The sequence below is a fragment of the Podarcis pityusensis genome (assembly GCF_964106645.2).
Source record: "Podarcis pityusensis genome assembly, chromosome: 11".
NCBI lineage: Eukaryota > Metazoa > Chordata > Lepidosauria > Squamata > Lacertidae > Podarcis > Podarcis pityusensis.
This window is the reverse complement of record NC_138036.1, coordinates 8,432,606-8,448,101: the sequence shown is the minus strand read 5'-3', so window position 1 is coordinate 8,448,101 and position 15,496 is coordinate 8,432,606. Positions and strand designations below refer to the sequence as shown.

At 46.6% G+C, this 15,496-nt stretch overlaps 1 protein-coding gene across 1 annotated transcript in view; it reads left to right on the top strand.

Annotated features, from left to right (window-relative positions):
• Nucleotides 1-15,496, top strand: part of EPG5 (ectopic P-granules 5 autophagy tethering factor) — an 80,586-nt gene that overhangs the window by 10,912 nt on the left and 54,178 nt on the right. Inside the window, exons 3-14 of the mRNA XM_080973362.1 lie at nucleotides 343-589; nucleotides 2,149-2,285; nucleotides 2,889-2,996; nucleotides 4,204-4,277; nucleotides 5,585-5,693; nucleotides 6,591-6,705; nucleotides 7,563-7,713; nucleotides 9,675-9,830; nucleotides 10,776-10,933; nucleotides 12,182-12,336; nucleotides 13,076-13,216; nucleotides 14,936-15,100. Of these exons, the coding sequence (XP_080829488.1) occupies nucleotides 343-589; nucleotides 2,149-2,285; nucleotides 2,889-2,996; nucleotides 4,204-4,277; nucleotides 5,585-5,693; nucleotides 6,591-6,705; nucleotides 7,563-7,713; nucleotides 9,675-9,830; nucleotides 10,776-10,933; nucleotides 12,182-12,336; nucleotides 13,076-13,216; nucleotides 14,936-15,100 (1,716 nt within the window). The remainder of the gene's footprint in view (nucleotides 1-342; nucleotides 590-2,148; nucleotides 2,286-2,888; nucleotides 2,997-4,203; nucleotides 4,278-5,584; nucleotides 5,694-6,590; nucleotides 6,706-7,562; nucleotides 7,714-9,674; nucleotides 9,831-10,775; nucleotides 10,934-12,181; nucleotides 12,337-13,075; nucleotides 13,217-14,935; nucleotides 15,101-15,496) is intronic.

The following is a 15,496-nucleotide window of genomic DNA, read 5'->3' as shown; positions in this document are numbered from 1 at the left end:
TTACTTACACATCTTAATAGCAAACTGATCTGGTACAAATAAATCAATAAAAAATAATGAGGGTTCTTAACCTATCAAATAAAGTAATATGTAATGACCCGTCAGGATATAATAGCGCACAACAAAATGAACTCTCAGAATATCAATAAATAATTGCACAGAAATTCACTCTTGACAGTTGCAATCATCATAATAAAAACTGCGATACCTAAAATGCCACAATACATTGAAAAAGTCATGTTAGGAGATCGAATTGTGCAACAAGGTCACTTAATAAAATTATTAAAAGGATCCCGCCCTGCCAGCCTTAACTCCTCATTTTGAACATTGCTTCCCTTGCAGGGCGTCTGTGCTGATCAGTGCAAAGTGTCCGGCCACCATCGCTACCAGACGGTCGAGATGAACGAAGGCGCTTTGGGAGACCTGAAGAGGCTCTTTGAAGCCCAGGCTGAGCATGTGCACCAGACCCTGGCCTTGCACTTGTACACCTCTGTGTTGTCCCGCCTGCAGGTGGAGTCTTACATCTACAGGCTTCTCAGCAGCTCTTCCTCGCTGAGGTCTGTGGGCATTCAACAGCAGCAGCCGCCAGGTGCGTGTATCCCGAGTTATATTCCAATTAACTTCCCTTGGGCAGGAAGCATCAGGGACGCCGTGTGCAGAAAGCGGCAGAATTCCGCTCCCGTTCTGCAACCTGCATAAATTACGCAAGCGAAGCGCATATGCTCACTTGACGTACTTGATTCCGGGGAGGTTCAGACTGCCTTCTTGTACGTTCTGGCAACGCACGATGGGTTTTTGCTCTCCCTGCCCTCCCACTATCCACACAGTGTGTGAGAGAAAGGGCTGTGGCATACCTATTGAGGTGTTGACGTAGAACCCCTTTGTGAAAACGGAGGGGGGGGATTCTGTTTGGCAGCTTCTCATGCTCTGGGCACCTGGGCAGTGGTGTGGGGCTGTTGAGAGCATCTGTGTGTGTCCGTGCACAACCCTACAATTGCGTGTTCCCCTCAGCCAAGGAGGGGGACTGCAGTTGCATCTTGCTTCTTGAACGTAATCCGTTCCAGAAGGTACGAGTGTATTTACAGTGGTGCCTCGCAAGACGAAATTAATTCGTTCCGCGAGTTTTTTCGTCTTGCGGTTTTTTTTCGTCTTGCGAAGCACGGTGTCAGAAAAGTTTTGGAAAAACTTCAAAAATCACCAAAGTCTTCAAAAACCTCAAAAAAGGCTACCACACCGCGTGCTATGAGTTGCTCCTCGAAGTCAAGTCGCAACTGTATTAACGGTTTTAAGAAAAAGGAAACAAACTTGCAAGACGTTTCCGTCTTGCGAAGCAAGCCCATGGGGAAAATCGTCTTGCGAAGCAACTCAAAAAACCAAAAACCCTTTCGTTTTGCGAGTTTTCCGTCTTGCGAGGCATTCGTCTTGCGAGGTACCACTGTATGTCATTAAATTGCATCTGCCCCCAGTTCCCCAGTGGGGTGATGGTTATCCCATTCCCACCCCTTTACAACCACCAGAGTCAGACCAGGACCTGAGAGACCAGGGTTCAGATCCCTCACTGGGTGACCTTGTAACAATTTAAACAATTTAATTATTTGTACCCCACCCACCTGGCTGGGCTGCCCTGGCCACGCTGGGTGGCTATTCCCTTCTCTATCCTTACCCTAACTGACCTCATAGGGTTCTGGTGGGGATTAAACGTGGAGGGGGAGAACCGTGTGGACCACCTCGAACTTCGTGGAGAAAATCTGGAATATAAATGAAATCAGGCCATCAGTAAGAGGCAGCAACTTGGTGCAGGCCTCCTCATGGCTAGGCAAGGTTTTGAACCCAGTGCAGGCTTCCTAGCAGAGGCCCAGTACAGTGGTACCTCGGGTTAAGAACTTAATTCGTTCTAGAGGTCCGTTCTTAATCTGAAACTGTTCTTAACCTGAGGTACCACTTTAGCCAATGGGGCTGCCACACAATTTCTGTTCTCATCCTGAAGCAAAATTCTTAACCCGAGGTACTATTTCTGGGTTAGCGGAGTCTGTAACCTGAAGTGTCTGTAATCTGAAGCGTCTGTAACCCGAGGTACCAGTGTACTCTGCTTTATTTCACTCCAACTGTGAGGTCACTTAATCCTTTTTCTTCTCTCCTCATTTGCAGTTCTTAAACAGGCTGAAAATGTTTCCTTGGACGTGGGTCCCTTGAAGGAATGCATCAGCGTCCTCTTCAGTTTCACACGCAGGGTCGTTGAGGATCCTCAGTTTGAGAGCGACGTGCTCTCCTGGCTGCAGAGGCTGGTGAGAAACAGAGGGAGTCAGATCTACCCTAAATCTGGTGCTAGGGCAATCCTTTTATATCTATAAGGTAAAGGTAAAGGGACCCCTGACCATTAGGTCCATTAGGTCTCTGGGGCTGCGGCGCTCATCTCGCTTTATTGGCCGAAGGAGCCGGTGTACAGCTTCCGGGTCATGTGTCCAGCATGACTAAGCTGCTTCTGGCGAACCAGAGCAGCACACAGAAACACCATTTACCTTCCCGCTGGAGTGGTACCTATTTATCTACTTGCACTTTGATGTGCTTTCAAACTGCTAGGTTGGCAGGAGCAGGGACCTAGCTACGGAAGCTCACCCTGTCATGGGGATTCGAACCGCTGACCTTCTGATCGGCAAGCCCTAGGTTCTGTGGTTTAACCCACAGCGCCACCTGCGTCCTATTCCCCAACTGACCTAGCGAAAGGAAGTCAAGAATAGCAATGCAAGGAGAAGAGGGTCTGGAACGGGGAGCTTTGAAGAGGGACCGTGCCTTTCAGTATGCTTCTATTTTAAGAGATCCGTCATAACTGTGGCTTTGCAGTCCTTCCCTCCCTTAACTGCCTTTGAAATTGTCTCCTGTCTCTCCAGGTGTCTGTCTTGCAAAAGGTTGGTTGTCCAGGGGACCACATTTTCCTCTTAAACCACATCCTCCGCTGCCCGGCCGGCGTTAGCAAGTGGGCTGTTCCTTTCATTCAGGTGTGGAGGTTTAATCTTTGCTTCTTACGGGGATGTGCTGGGGACCCAGATCTCGCTGTCTCTTGGGCAGTTGCGCTTTAGGAGGCAGGTGTGGGAGGTCTTGCCCATGGGTTGGCAAACTAAGGCCCGTGGGCTGGATCCGGCCCAGTCGCCTTCTAAATCCGGCCCACGGACGGTCCAGGAATCAGCGTGTTTTTACATGTCTGACCCTTATGTTTCCCTCCCCTTATGGTCTTGATTTATCGGCTACTTTAAAATGAGGCTGCATTTTAAATTGCATTTTAACCTGTATTTTAAATTGTTTTTTCCCCTCCCTGTCTCCCCCCCCCCCATTATGTTTTTACTGTGATTTTATTGGTGTTAGCTGCCCTGAGCCCGGCTCTGGCCGGGGAGGGCGGGGTATAAATAAAAATTTATTATTATTATTATTATTATTATTATTATTTGTAGAATGTGTCCTTTTATTTAAAATACATCTCTGGGTTATTTGTGGGGCATAGGAATTCGTTCATTTCCCCCCTTCAAAATATAGTCCGGCCCCCCACAAGGTCTGAGGGACAGTGGAGCGAGCCTCTTGCTGAAAACATTTGCTGACCCCTGGTCTTGCCCCACAAGAATGCCCCAAACTGAGGTGCCAAACTGCAAATGAGTTACAGTTTTTCAGATTAGTGAAACCTTTTAAAGGGGGGGGGGCAGGAGGACAAATGTAGTCGTTCTAGGGCCACACCATTAGAGATTGTCGGGGAGTGATCCTCGGATGAAGAACAGTATAGAAATCTAATGATAACGCAGCATGTTTGAAATTTGAATGTGCAAAAGCTAGCCTTTTTTTTTTTTTTAAGGGAAAAGCAGTTTAGCCTTCCCTTGCCCCTTGACATGCTTGTTTTCACAGGCAAGTGTGTTTTATCTTAGGGAGCATTAAAAGTATAATTCTCTCTACCTGAGGTCTGAAATGGCGCAGTCTGGGACGGGCTGCACCAACATCTTTCCCTGCGTATTCTAATCTGCTCTCAGAGCTCGTTTTGTGTTTATCTGCCTTTGAGCATCTCACCTCAACTCTTGTGGAAACCGTTTTTCCCCACCTGTATCTCCATAAATTGGACGTATCGGGTGCATTTTGATCTTGATTACCCAGACACCCGGGTTTGAGTAGCACCTATTTTTAATTTTTTTTAACTCCCTCATTCAATTTCTTGTTTGCTTTCAGATTCGGGTTCTGGATAACCCCTCGGGGCTCTTTCACTTTATGCAGTCCCTTGCTTTGCTTATGTCTCCTGCCAAGTAAGTATACAAAAGAGCCGCTCTTCCTCTCCGTGGTGCTAGGGGTGCTATTCTGCTTAGCCCTGTGCAGGGAAGATGTGCTTCAAAACCAAGCAAAAAAAGTTATTTCCCCCCTGTGCAAGTAACCTCATAGCTACCCACAAAATGTCAAACTGGATATATACAGGACTAATGATGTGAGGTGAGAATATTCTCTGGAGAATATTCTTCACACACTGTAAATTCTGTGTCGTCTACACAGCTGCTTTAAATTTCTTCTTTCCATCCTTGGGCTAGTAACATCCATGCAGCTGTTGTCACATACATAAAATGTATTTTCTGGCCTTTTGGAAACTGTTAAGGGTTTTGTATACTAATACAGCGGTATACCTCGGGTTACAAACACTTCGGGTTACAAACGCTTCAGGTTACAGACTTTGCTAACCCAGAAATAGTACCTCGGGTTAAGAACTTTACCTCAGGATGAGAACAGAAATTGCATGGTGGTGGTGGTGCGGCAGCAGCAGCGAGAGGCCCCATTAGCTAAAGTGATACCTCAGGTTAAGAACAGTTTCAGGTTAAGAACGGACCTCCGGAATGAATTAAGTCCCTAACCAGAGGTACCACTGTAATAGTAATAATTTTTATTTATTTATATCCTGTCCTCCCCAGCCAAAGCCAAGCTCAGAGCGGCTAACAACAGTAAAAATAGCACAGTTTATGTAAAATCACAATCAATTAATTGGAATACATTCTAGTACAGTGGTACCTCAGGTTACAGACGCTTCAGGTGACAGACTCCGCTAACCCAGAAATAGTGCTTCAGGTTGAGAACAGAAATCGTGCTCCGGCGGTGCGGCAGCAGCAGGAGGCCCCATTAGCTAAAGTGGTGCTTCAGGTTAAGAACAGTTTCAGTTTAAGAACGGACCTCCGGAACGAATTAAGTACTTAACCCGAGGTACCACTGTAGTAACTAGTAGTACTACATTCTAGTAGTAACTCTTGAACCTGGTCCAGTAGCAAATCAGCAGCCAGAGCAGATTTCTGAGCACAGGTTCTATATGCTGGCAAGGCCTCACTCCTGCCAGCCATTGCGCTGCAGAATTCTGCCCTAACTGCTGCTTCTGGATCAAGCGCAAGGGAAGCCCATTCCCTGTGACTCAGCTGCAAGAGGGGGGGCACAGAGGCAATTGAGAGCTGCTGGCTTTGTTCTCCCCTTGCCCTTGCCCCCCCTTAGAGCGCTAGCCAGCAAGGATGGAGCCTCCCCCCCCCCTCTTTTGGTCTCTGTGACCCAATTTTCACGGCCTGCTGCATTTTGCGATTCGCAGAAATCGAGCGGAGTTCATGTGCCACATGAAACCGAGCGAACGGAAGGCGTCTTCCTCATCCGGGCAGGAATCTGGGAACTGGACTCTGGTGGATGAAGGAGGAGAAGAGGTACCTTTTAAGAGGGATGTCACTAACAGGGAGGATAAGAGGAGATATGGTACAAAAAGTGAATAAAGAATGAGCTATCCTTAAGGAATTAAGGGACGTGGGTGGCGCTGTGGGTTAAACCACAGAGCCTAGGACTTGCTGATCAGAAGGTTGGCGGTTCGAATCCCTGTGACGGGGTGAGCTCCTGTTGCTCAGTCCCTGCTCCTGCCCACCTAGCAGTTTGAAAGCGCATCAAAGTGCAAGTAGATAAATAGGTACCGCTCCGGCGGGAAGGTTAACGGCGTTTCCGTGCGCTGCTCTGGTTTGCCAGAAGCGGCTTAGTCATGCTGGCCACATGACCCAGAAGCTGTACGCCGGCTCCCTCGGCCCACTAAAGCGAGATAAGCGCTGCAACCCCAGAGTTGTCCGCGACTGGACCAAATGGTCAGGGGTCCCTTTACCTGTCTTTAAGGAATACATCAAAATTTATGTGGAAATAGTAGAATTTCTGACAGATATTGAGTGAATCCAGAAAATGATTAGAGTGAAAGGAGAGTAAAGTTAAGACAGAAGAAGAGACTAAAGAAGTAATGAAATGCGTTTAAGCTAGTTGGAAAAATAAAGTAGCGTAACAAGAACGGCTGGAAGTCAAGTCACTTGGTGGGTGTCCGAGTGGGGCAGGTGTGTAGGTATGTTGATATGTACAGTATAGGTAGGTACTATATAGAGTAATGTAGGTATGTTTTATGTTATCAAAATAAGTAGTGTGTTACGTACTTGTATCGTGTAATTGTGTAAATGTATATGTATGTGTTTTATATGTTAATATAAATTTTAAAAAATCAGAGAGATGGCACTGTGCACTTCCGGGACAGCGGGAAATGCAGCTTTTTGATGCGCTGTTGTCTTTTGTCCTAGGACGAAGATTCTGAGACTAGCTGGGTCCTCCTCCTGGAAGACGACTTGATCGCGCTTCTGTCCCAGTTCCCCTTTCACGAACTCTTCCAGCACATCCTCGGGTTTGATTCTAAAGGTGAGCGAAGTCCCCAAGGGATGTGCGTCGGGCAGTATGGAAACGGTGTGGAATGTCAACTGAAGTAGCTGGTATATATGGAAAGGCCGTGGGTTCAATCCCCAGCGTCTCCACTTAGGCCTGGGGAGAAAGACAGCTGTATAAAACCCCGAAGGAGCCGCTGGCAGTCAGTGTAGACTAAGTTAGAGGAATCAACACTCGAACTCTGTGGAAGGCAGTTTCCTATGTTCCTACTTAGTAGGTTGGGAACAGGAGTGAGTCTAGTTCAGTAGGACTGGCACCCATAACTAAGACAGAGGTTAAGATTAATTTTTTAAATAATAATTTTATAAGTGTGTGTCTTCGTTTCTCAATTTGATCCCTTTACTCGGTTTTGCATGTATCGTGATATTTTACACACGGTGACTTGCAGTTATTTTAACTGATCGTAGCTTAGTAATTATTTATTGCAATTGTTAAGAGTGAATTTCAGTTTAGCTATTATTTGCTGATGTTTTGAGAGTTTATTTTACTGTGTACTATTATATTCCAATAGATTATTGGATATTACTTTATTTGATGTAGGTCGTTCCGTTTTAAAGTTATATTTTATCATGACTTTTTGTATTGGACCAGATTATTATAAGGCGTGCTGTATATTTCGCCGCTGTAAACTGCCTTGTGTGTAGTAATGTAGAAAGGTGGTGTACAAATTAAAAGTGAAATGAAATGGAAAAATAAGAAATGCTGGAATATATATGACAGCACACTTGCCGTAGTCTGAACTATATTCCAGTTTCAACAGGACTTATTAATAACACGCTAATTCTCCCCCTCGCCACCTTTTCCAATCCTGATCTGTTTTATCTGTCGCGAAGGCATCTACGTTCCTGAGAAAACAACGCCTCAAGAGATGATGAAGGTCTTTGCGTTTGCAAACTCTTTAGTGGAACTTCTTGCCATGGGACTGGAAACCTTCAACAGAGCCCGCTACAGGCAGTTTGTGAAACGAATCGGCCACCTCATCAGGTAAGGAGCATCACTTGGTAGCCTCAAGCAGCAACAGAGGCCCCTTCTTGGCCAACATAGGATTGTGGAGGTCACTGTTTGTCCAGCTTGCCTCGGCATCCCATCCCAGTTTTGTAATTGCCGCTTTGCTCCAAAGGAAACGCCTGAGCATCTTGTTCTTCTGCCAGCATTAGATTAGCACCCTGATGTATAGATCTTTGTGTGCACCAGCAGATGTCAGGTGAGCACCTGTGTGCAAGGGAACTTTCCTGTTGTGCTGTGGGGCTGGGTGTACAGGTGGAGTCAGAGACAGAAACAGGCAGAGCCAACTGATTCTGGCTTCGTCCCCATCCTTCTCTCTGCTGAGTCTTACAAGGGACCCATCTACACTTTCCTTTTGCCCCATGCTTCTAGGCACAGGTCCACATGGGTGGCGCTCTGGTCTGAACCACCGAGCCTCTTGGGCTTGCCGATCGGAAGGTTGGCGGTTTGAATCCCCGCGACGGGGGTGAGCTCCTGTTGCTCTGTCCCAGCTCCTGCCAACCTAGCAGTTCGAAAGCACGCCAGTTCAAGTAGATAAATAGGTACCACTCTCACGGGAAGGTAAACCGCGTTTCCGTGTGCTGCTCTGGTTCACCAGAAGCGGCTTAGTCATGCTGGCCACATGACCCGGAAGCTGTCTGCGGACAAAAGCCAGCTCCCTTGGCCTATAGAGAGATTGACTGTTGATCCACTCTGGGAATTGTAGTTCTCTGAGGGAAAAAGGTGCCTCCTAACAACAGGGGATGCAGGTGGCACTGTGGTCTAAACCACAGAGCCTAGGGCTTGCCAATCAGGTTGGTGGTTTGAATCCCCGCGACGGGGTGAGCTCCCATTGCTCTGTCCCAGCTCCTGCCAACCTAGCAGTTCGAAAGCACACCAGTGCAAGTAGATAAATAGGTACCGCTGTGGCGGGAAGGTAAATGGCGTTTCCGTGCTCTCTGGTTTCCGTCACGGTGTTCCGTTGCACCAGAAGCAGTTTAGTCCTGCTGGCCACATGACCCAGAAAGCTCTCTATGGACAAACGCCGGCTCCCTCGGCCTGAAAGCGAAATGAGCGCTGCAACCCCATAGTGGCCTTTGACTGGACTTAACTGTCCAGGGGTCCTTTACCTTTTTTAGAATCAAAACATCTTAGAATTGTAGAGTCAGAAGGAGTCTGAGGGCCGTGCAACAGCTTCTTGTGGTTCTTTACATGTTTCCAAAGGGGCCTTTGGCATGTGTAGTTCAGCAGCTCTTGCATCATCCTCACTATTTACTGATCACAGAATCAGAAAATTGTGGAGTTGGCCATTTGCATTTCAGGGATCTCAGCTACAGCATCCAAGAGGGATGGGCATCCAGCCTCCTCTTAAAAACCTCCAAGGAAGGAGAGTCCACGGTAGTTGGCCACCGTGAGAGCAGGAGGCTGGACTACAATGCACCGTTGGCCTGATCTGGCTGCAAGGCTCTTCTTACATTCTTAAATGATTTGTAGACATTCAGATTTTCCGCATTGTCTTTTTTTTTTTTAATTAATATTTATTAAAATTTCAGATAGAATAAAATCATATTGATAAACAAGAAAATTTTAACAAAAACAAAGAAAAATACACCATACAAAATACAAAGTACAAAATAGAAAAAAGTAAAAAAAAGAAAGAAAGAAAGAAAAAGAGAAAAAACAGTTAAAAATAGTTCCATCCTTTCATAACCTCTTTTAAATTTACTTGTTTCCCGGACTTCCTCATACCTCCCTCTTTTGTATTCCAATTGAATTTGTAAGCCCAGCAATTTTTTCCCCTCCTTTTTAATTCCAGTCCTAAATCATATTATATTATAACATTCGATTTTTATCTATTTGAACCAATTTTTCCATTTCTCTTAGTCTTTTTGGTCCTAATCCTTAATCTTGATTGTCCTGTTCCGCCTCCCCGTTCCCCCTCTCTTGCCTCCTGCTGTTAGGATGACGCTTTGCTACGTGAGTGACCACTGGGCCCAGTATGCCAGCCAGGCCAAAGGCTACGGCTACGATATGCACCCTTACTCTGTTGAGAAACTGCAGGTGGAATTTGACGAGCTCTTCCTGAGGGCTGTCCTCCAAGTCCTGAAAGCGAAAAGGTAGGAAACGAGGGGCTGTGCCGGGGGCGGGGTGTGTGTGACATTTGTGGCGGTTGGGGAAGTCTAGGTTGCGTCTAGAAGAGAGCTGTGAAGTCAGGTGGGACCCGATAGAAGGCCAGAACTCAAATCCTCCAGGTGTGGAGGGAAATGGCTTTTATCAGAGCTTTTTAGCGTGCAGTTAATTTCCAAGGTTAGGGGCATATGTGTTTCCTCTGCGGGAGAGATCCGCCGAAGCCGACAAAGTGAGTGGCTGGACCATTTGAGAATCCTCTCTGCCTTGGCAGCAAGGGTAGCTGCCCGTGGACTGTCTCGCCAGAGTGGTGCATGCTCTGGTTATCTCCCGCTTGGACTACTGCAATGCGCTCTACGTGGGGCTACCTTTGAAGGTGACCCGGAAACTGCAATTAATCCAGAATGCGGCAGCTAGACTGGTGACTGGGAGTGGCTGCTGAGACCACATAACACCTGTCCTGAAAGACCTACATTGGCTCCCAGTACGTTTCCAGGCACAATTCGAAGTGTTGGTGTTGACCTTTAAAGCCCTAAATGGCCTCGGTCCAGTATATCTGAAGGAGCGTCTCCACCTCTATCGTTCTGCCCGGACACTGAGGTCCAACTGAGAGCCTTCTGGAGGTTCCCTCCCTGCGAGAAGTGAAGTTACAGGGAACCAGACAGAGGGTCTTCTCGGTAGTGGCACCCACCCTGCGGAACGCCCCCCCCTTCAGATGTCAAAGAATAAACAACTATCTGACTTTTAGAAGGCATCTGAAGGCAGTCTTGTGTAGGGAAGCTTTTAATATTTGATGAATTATTGTATTTTAATACTTTGCTGGAAGCCGCTCAGAGTGGCTGGGGAAGCCCAGCCAGATGGGCGGGGTATAAATAATAAATTATTATTATTCCTGTGCCCGAAACATTTCTGTTTGGTCTTCCCATTCCCAACAGGCTAGGGGTCTGGCTCTTTATGTCCGAGATGCCGTACGGGACCCTGTCCTGCAACATGCTCTGGAAGCTTTTCTCCATCATGCACTGCGCAGAAAGCGAGAACCTGGAGAAGCCGTGTGCCGCGGTGCAGCTGGCTGACTGCAAACGCAGACTCAATGGTAGCGTCTCAATCCCCCCGTCTCCCTTTCTTTCTTTGGTCGCTTGCGTGCGTATTTTCAGCCAGGTATATTTGGATGCTCATCTGCCTGCGGTGTAAGCGTCACGGCTGGTGTCCCCGGACCAAGCAAGTACAGTGGTACCTCAGGTTACATACGCTTCAGGTTACAGACTCCGCTAACCCAGAAATAATGCTTCAGGTTAAGAATTTTGCTTCAGGATCAGAACAGAAATCGTGCTCTAGCGGCGCGGCGGCAGCAGGAGGTCCCATTAGCTAAAGTGGTGCTTCAGGTTAAGAACAGTTTCAGGTTAAGTACGGACCTCTGGAACAAATTAAGTACTTAACCCGAGGTACCACAGTAGTCACGCAGGCAAGCGCTGATTCCTTCTGAATGCATCACTGCGATGCAGCCCTCTGGCTGTCTTCCTGTGATGGTGGTGGTGCAACGTTGGGGAATCTTTTTCGGCCTGAGAGCCACATTCCCTTCTGTGTAACCTTCTGAAGGCTGGTGGGGAGATCTGCTTTGGGGACAAATGGCTGGGCTTAGGCAGATGTGCTTCCACTCCCAATTCTTTGCCGCTAGGAACAGATCTGCCTGCCTCCATCCCATGTTAGCTGCTGTGTACAGACTTGGTCATGCTGGGTAGTCGTTCAGGCCCCTTATCAATTTAGAACACAGCAGCGGTAGCCAATTTGGAAATAAACAACTACCTGACTTTTAGAAAACATCTGAAAGCTGTGTTGGGAAGTTTATTTTATGTCTAACCATTTTTTATGTGCTGTAAGCTGCCCAGAGTGGCTGGGGAAACCAGCCAGATGAGCGGGGTATAAATAAAATAATAATAGTAATAATCTATTTTAATAAATAACCATTTTACTTTTAAAAGACAACTGAAGGCAGCCCTGTTTAGGGAAGTTTTTAATGTCTGACGCTGTATTGTTTTTAATATTCGGTTGGAAGCCGCCCAGAGTGGCTGGGGAAGCCCAGCCAGATGGGCGGGGTATAAATAATAAATTATTATTATTATTATTAATCATTATCATCATCTTCGTCCTCCATATAATTCTGGACTCATGCTCCCCTCTGCCCCAGACAGCAGTCTGCATTTCTCAGGGACAGTGGGTGTTGCGGTCAGACAATATCTGGAGCTCACCGCTGTGATGCAGAGTAGAATGAAACGCCCATTAAAGGAGGATCTCCGATCTTTGCCCTTGAAATAAAACCAGCCCCCTCTTTTGCCACCGGCAGACCCAGCCCACCTGGAGAATTTCGAAAAGTATCTCCAGTCGATGAACGGGTCCGAGGAGATCTGCCTGCTGACGACGTTTGCCCAGATGGCTCAGGCGAAACGTGAGGATGCTGACCAGGACTTTGTCAGAGTCATCGTGTTGGAGATCTATGAGGTGAGCCAGGAGCAGTTCGATAGGTGAGAGGGAGCTGTGGTGTTGGGCGGAAAGCTCCGACCCGGGAGTGGCTTCCGCACTGCAGCTGCGAGGCGGAGCTGCGAAGGAAGCAGCCCCGGGTTCGAATCTTGCCTCTGCTCCGAACTTGCTAAGAGATGGCTGTGTGTCGGCCTCCTTTTCCTGGTCTCATCCAGCCATTCATCTGCTGGAAGCTGAGCAAGGCTGTTTGCTGAGAAAGGGCGTTTTGACTCCGTGCTAGCATTTGAGTGACAAAGGAAGTAAAAGGAGGTGGATAACAATTAAGGATTTATTATGTTTGGAAAATTTATATAGAAAGTTTTATTGTTTTGTGTGCATTCAATTGTAAGATAAAACATATGCAAAGGGACTTGACAGGAAGTCAAAACTGAAGAAAAGATTTTGTAAGATAAAAGGGGGGGAAATATTTATTTTCATTATTAATTTTTTCTTTCCCCCCTTTTTTCTGTGTGTGTTTGTGTGTGTTGTATGGAATGGAATGTTTGGGAGGAAATAAGACGGTAAATAACAAATAAACAAAATATCGATGTATGTAATTTTTATTTCTCAATTATGTTTTGTGGTGGTAGGGTTGTAATGTTTTTTGTAACATAAAATCATTCAATAAAAATTATTTTTTAAAAAGAGAGAAATGGCGTTTTACCAGGGAAAGCCTCAGCGGGCGGCTAAAAATGAAGTAAAAACCGCTGTATTTCTCCAGGTGTCGTACGTCAGCCTTTCCACCAGAGAGACTTTCTCAAAGGTCGGCCGGGAGCTCCTGGGTGCCATCACCGCTGTCCACACCAGCATGATCTCTGTTCTTCTGGACCGAGTCAAAGAGACCATTGAAAAGGTTGGCATGGTAAGAACCACGCCATGCTGGGCTGCTGCTGTTGCTGAGCCCAGTTGATGGAGAACGTCCTTTAGCCATGTACAACTTACCGTATTTTTTGCTCTATAAGACTCACTTTTTCCCTCCTAAAAAGTAAGGGGAAATGTGTGTGCGTCTTATGGAGCGAATGCAGGCTGCGCAGCTATCCCAGAAGCCAGAACAGCAAGAGGGATTGCTGCTTTCACTGCGCAGCGATCCGTCTTGCTGTTCTGGCTTCTGAGATTCAGAATATTTTTTTTCTTGTTTTCCTCCTCCAAAAACTAGGTGCGTCTTGTGGTCTGGTGCGTCTTATAGAGTGAAAAATACGGTAAAATGCTCCCGCCAGAATTGTACGCCAGCCCTGTTGTTTTGCGTTTATTCTGGTTCGGAAGGGGAACGGCAAGGACCTTCAGCCTCACCTTCTGAATGATGGAAACCTCATTCACCCGCGCCCTGATATTTCACCGCCTGCCACCTCCCAAATGCACACCTTACAGCTCTTATCTGGGTAAACAGCAGGGACTAGAAGCATGTTCTGAGTCACAGAACACACACAGGCCTGTTGGAGAAAGGAGCTTGGAGGACCCAAGGGCCATAGAGCCCTTCCTGCTAAATAAGAGACACCTTAGAAGACCATGAGCTGAGAGCCAAGGGGCAGATGGGGCTCAGCAGCTCAGGAAAGTAGCCTATGTTGGGAGAATGAAAACTCTCATCCTAAACCTTCGCTGCCTTGCAGGTTTTCGTTCGGAAAATGCAATGAAATGAAATACTTTATTGTCACTTGTACAACTTGTATACAGTGAGATTACATCATCATCATCATAATAATAATAATAGGCTAAGGAGTAAATCCTGCACAAATCTGGACCTGAGTCCCTGAGACGGTTGGATGGCACCTTTTTCGCCTCCTTCTGGCAACTCCTGCAGCCAAGCTTTTGCCAGATGTCTTGCTCTGCTTTCCTTTGGATCCCATCAGTGAGGCTGGGGGCGGGGGCGGGGGTCTTGTCGTCTGAGCAGCCCAGGACCTCCAGACACACTGCCCAGTCTTGCGCCTGGGGAGCTCACTTCGGCACTGCTAACACAGCAGTTTGACTTCACCGCTGGAAGTACACTCCCTTGTCTCTTGAGATAGATGGACACCAACAAATAAGCGGGTCCAATATTTCCATTCTCTTGCTTTGAGCGTTTTATTTTTGCAAGATTACTCACTCCCAACAGCGTTGAAAAAGACTTCACTGGACCTTTGAGATGGTCTTTTTTATTATAATATTTTTATTAGTTTTCAATTACATTCCAATAACAGCCTCATTATAACAATGCCAATTTATAATACAATTACTAATACCAATCGTTCAAATACCGAACTACGTAATTTAGGTGGCCTGCCCGTGTGCTAGAATGGATGGTTTTATGCTTTTCTTTATTTCTGCATTCCAAAATCTTATTAATTTCTATTACATTCCGGTCATCATAATAATCCCTTATACAACAACTGCAATACTAATAATTTCTATTTGTGTTGGCACATGAAATGCTTTATAAAACTACAAGTGAGGCACTCAAACTATATCCTTAGTCTTCCTGTGTGTGGCAGTTATTCTGTCCGTGGCGTTTCTTCCTTTTCTTGTAAAATGTTATGTCTTATCTTTTCCCGGTTGTTTCTCTACTCCAGCATCTTCATCGGCATATCTGTCACCTTTTTCTTCTTAGGTTTCTCTTTATTTATTTAAAGAGCTGCCCATGCACCTCTGGAAGCCATCTTCATCTGAGGTAGCCCTGATCCGCGACTGGCTTCTGAATCACAGCCTCACTGAAGTGGAGAACAAACTCGCCTGCATTATTCTGGAAGGGCTGAACTGGGGACTCAGTGAGCAGGTGCGTGTGGAGAAAGGAGGCTGCAGCTTTTTAATCAGTGAATCGAACAATGCATTCAAATTTCCAGTTATTTTTAATACCGGTACTTTGGGGGGTGTGGGGGGGTGGGAACTGCAGGTGGCAGGCTCCATTTTTGAAGACACCCACCACCCCACAAACACACACACTTGTGCAGGAGTGAAAAGCTCCTTTAAACGGGCTTTTGCTACGTCGTAATGAATGCATCAGCTGATTGCAAAGTAAAACACCGGTCTTGAAACACCAGTCTTGAAAGACCTACACTGGCTCCCAGTATGTTTCCGAGCACAATTCAAAGTGTTGGTGCTGACCTTTAAAGCCCTAAACGGCCTTGGCCCAGTATACCTGAAGGAGCATCTCCACCTCCATCGTTCTGCC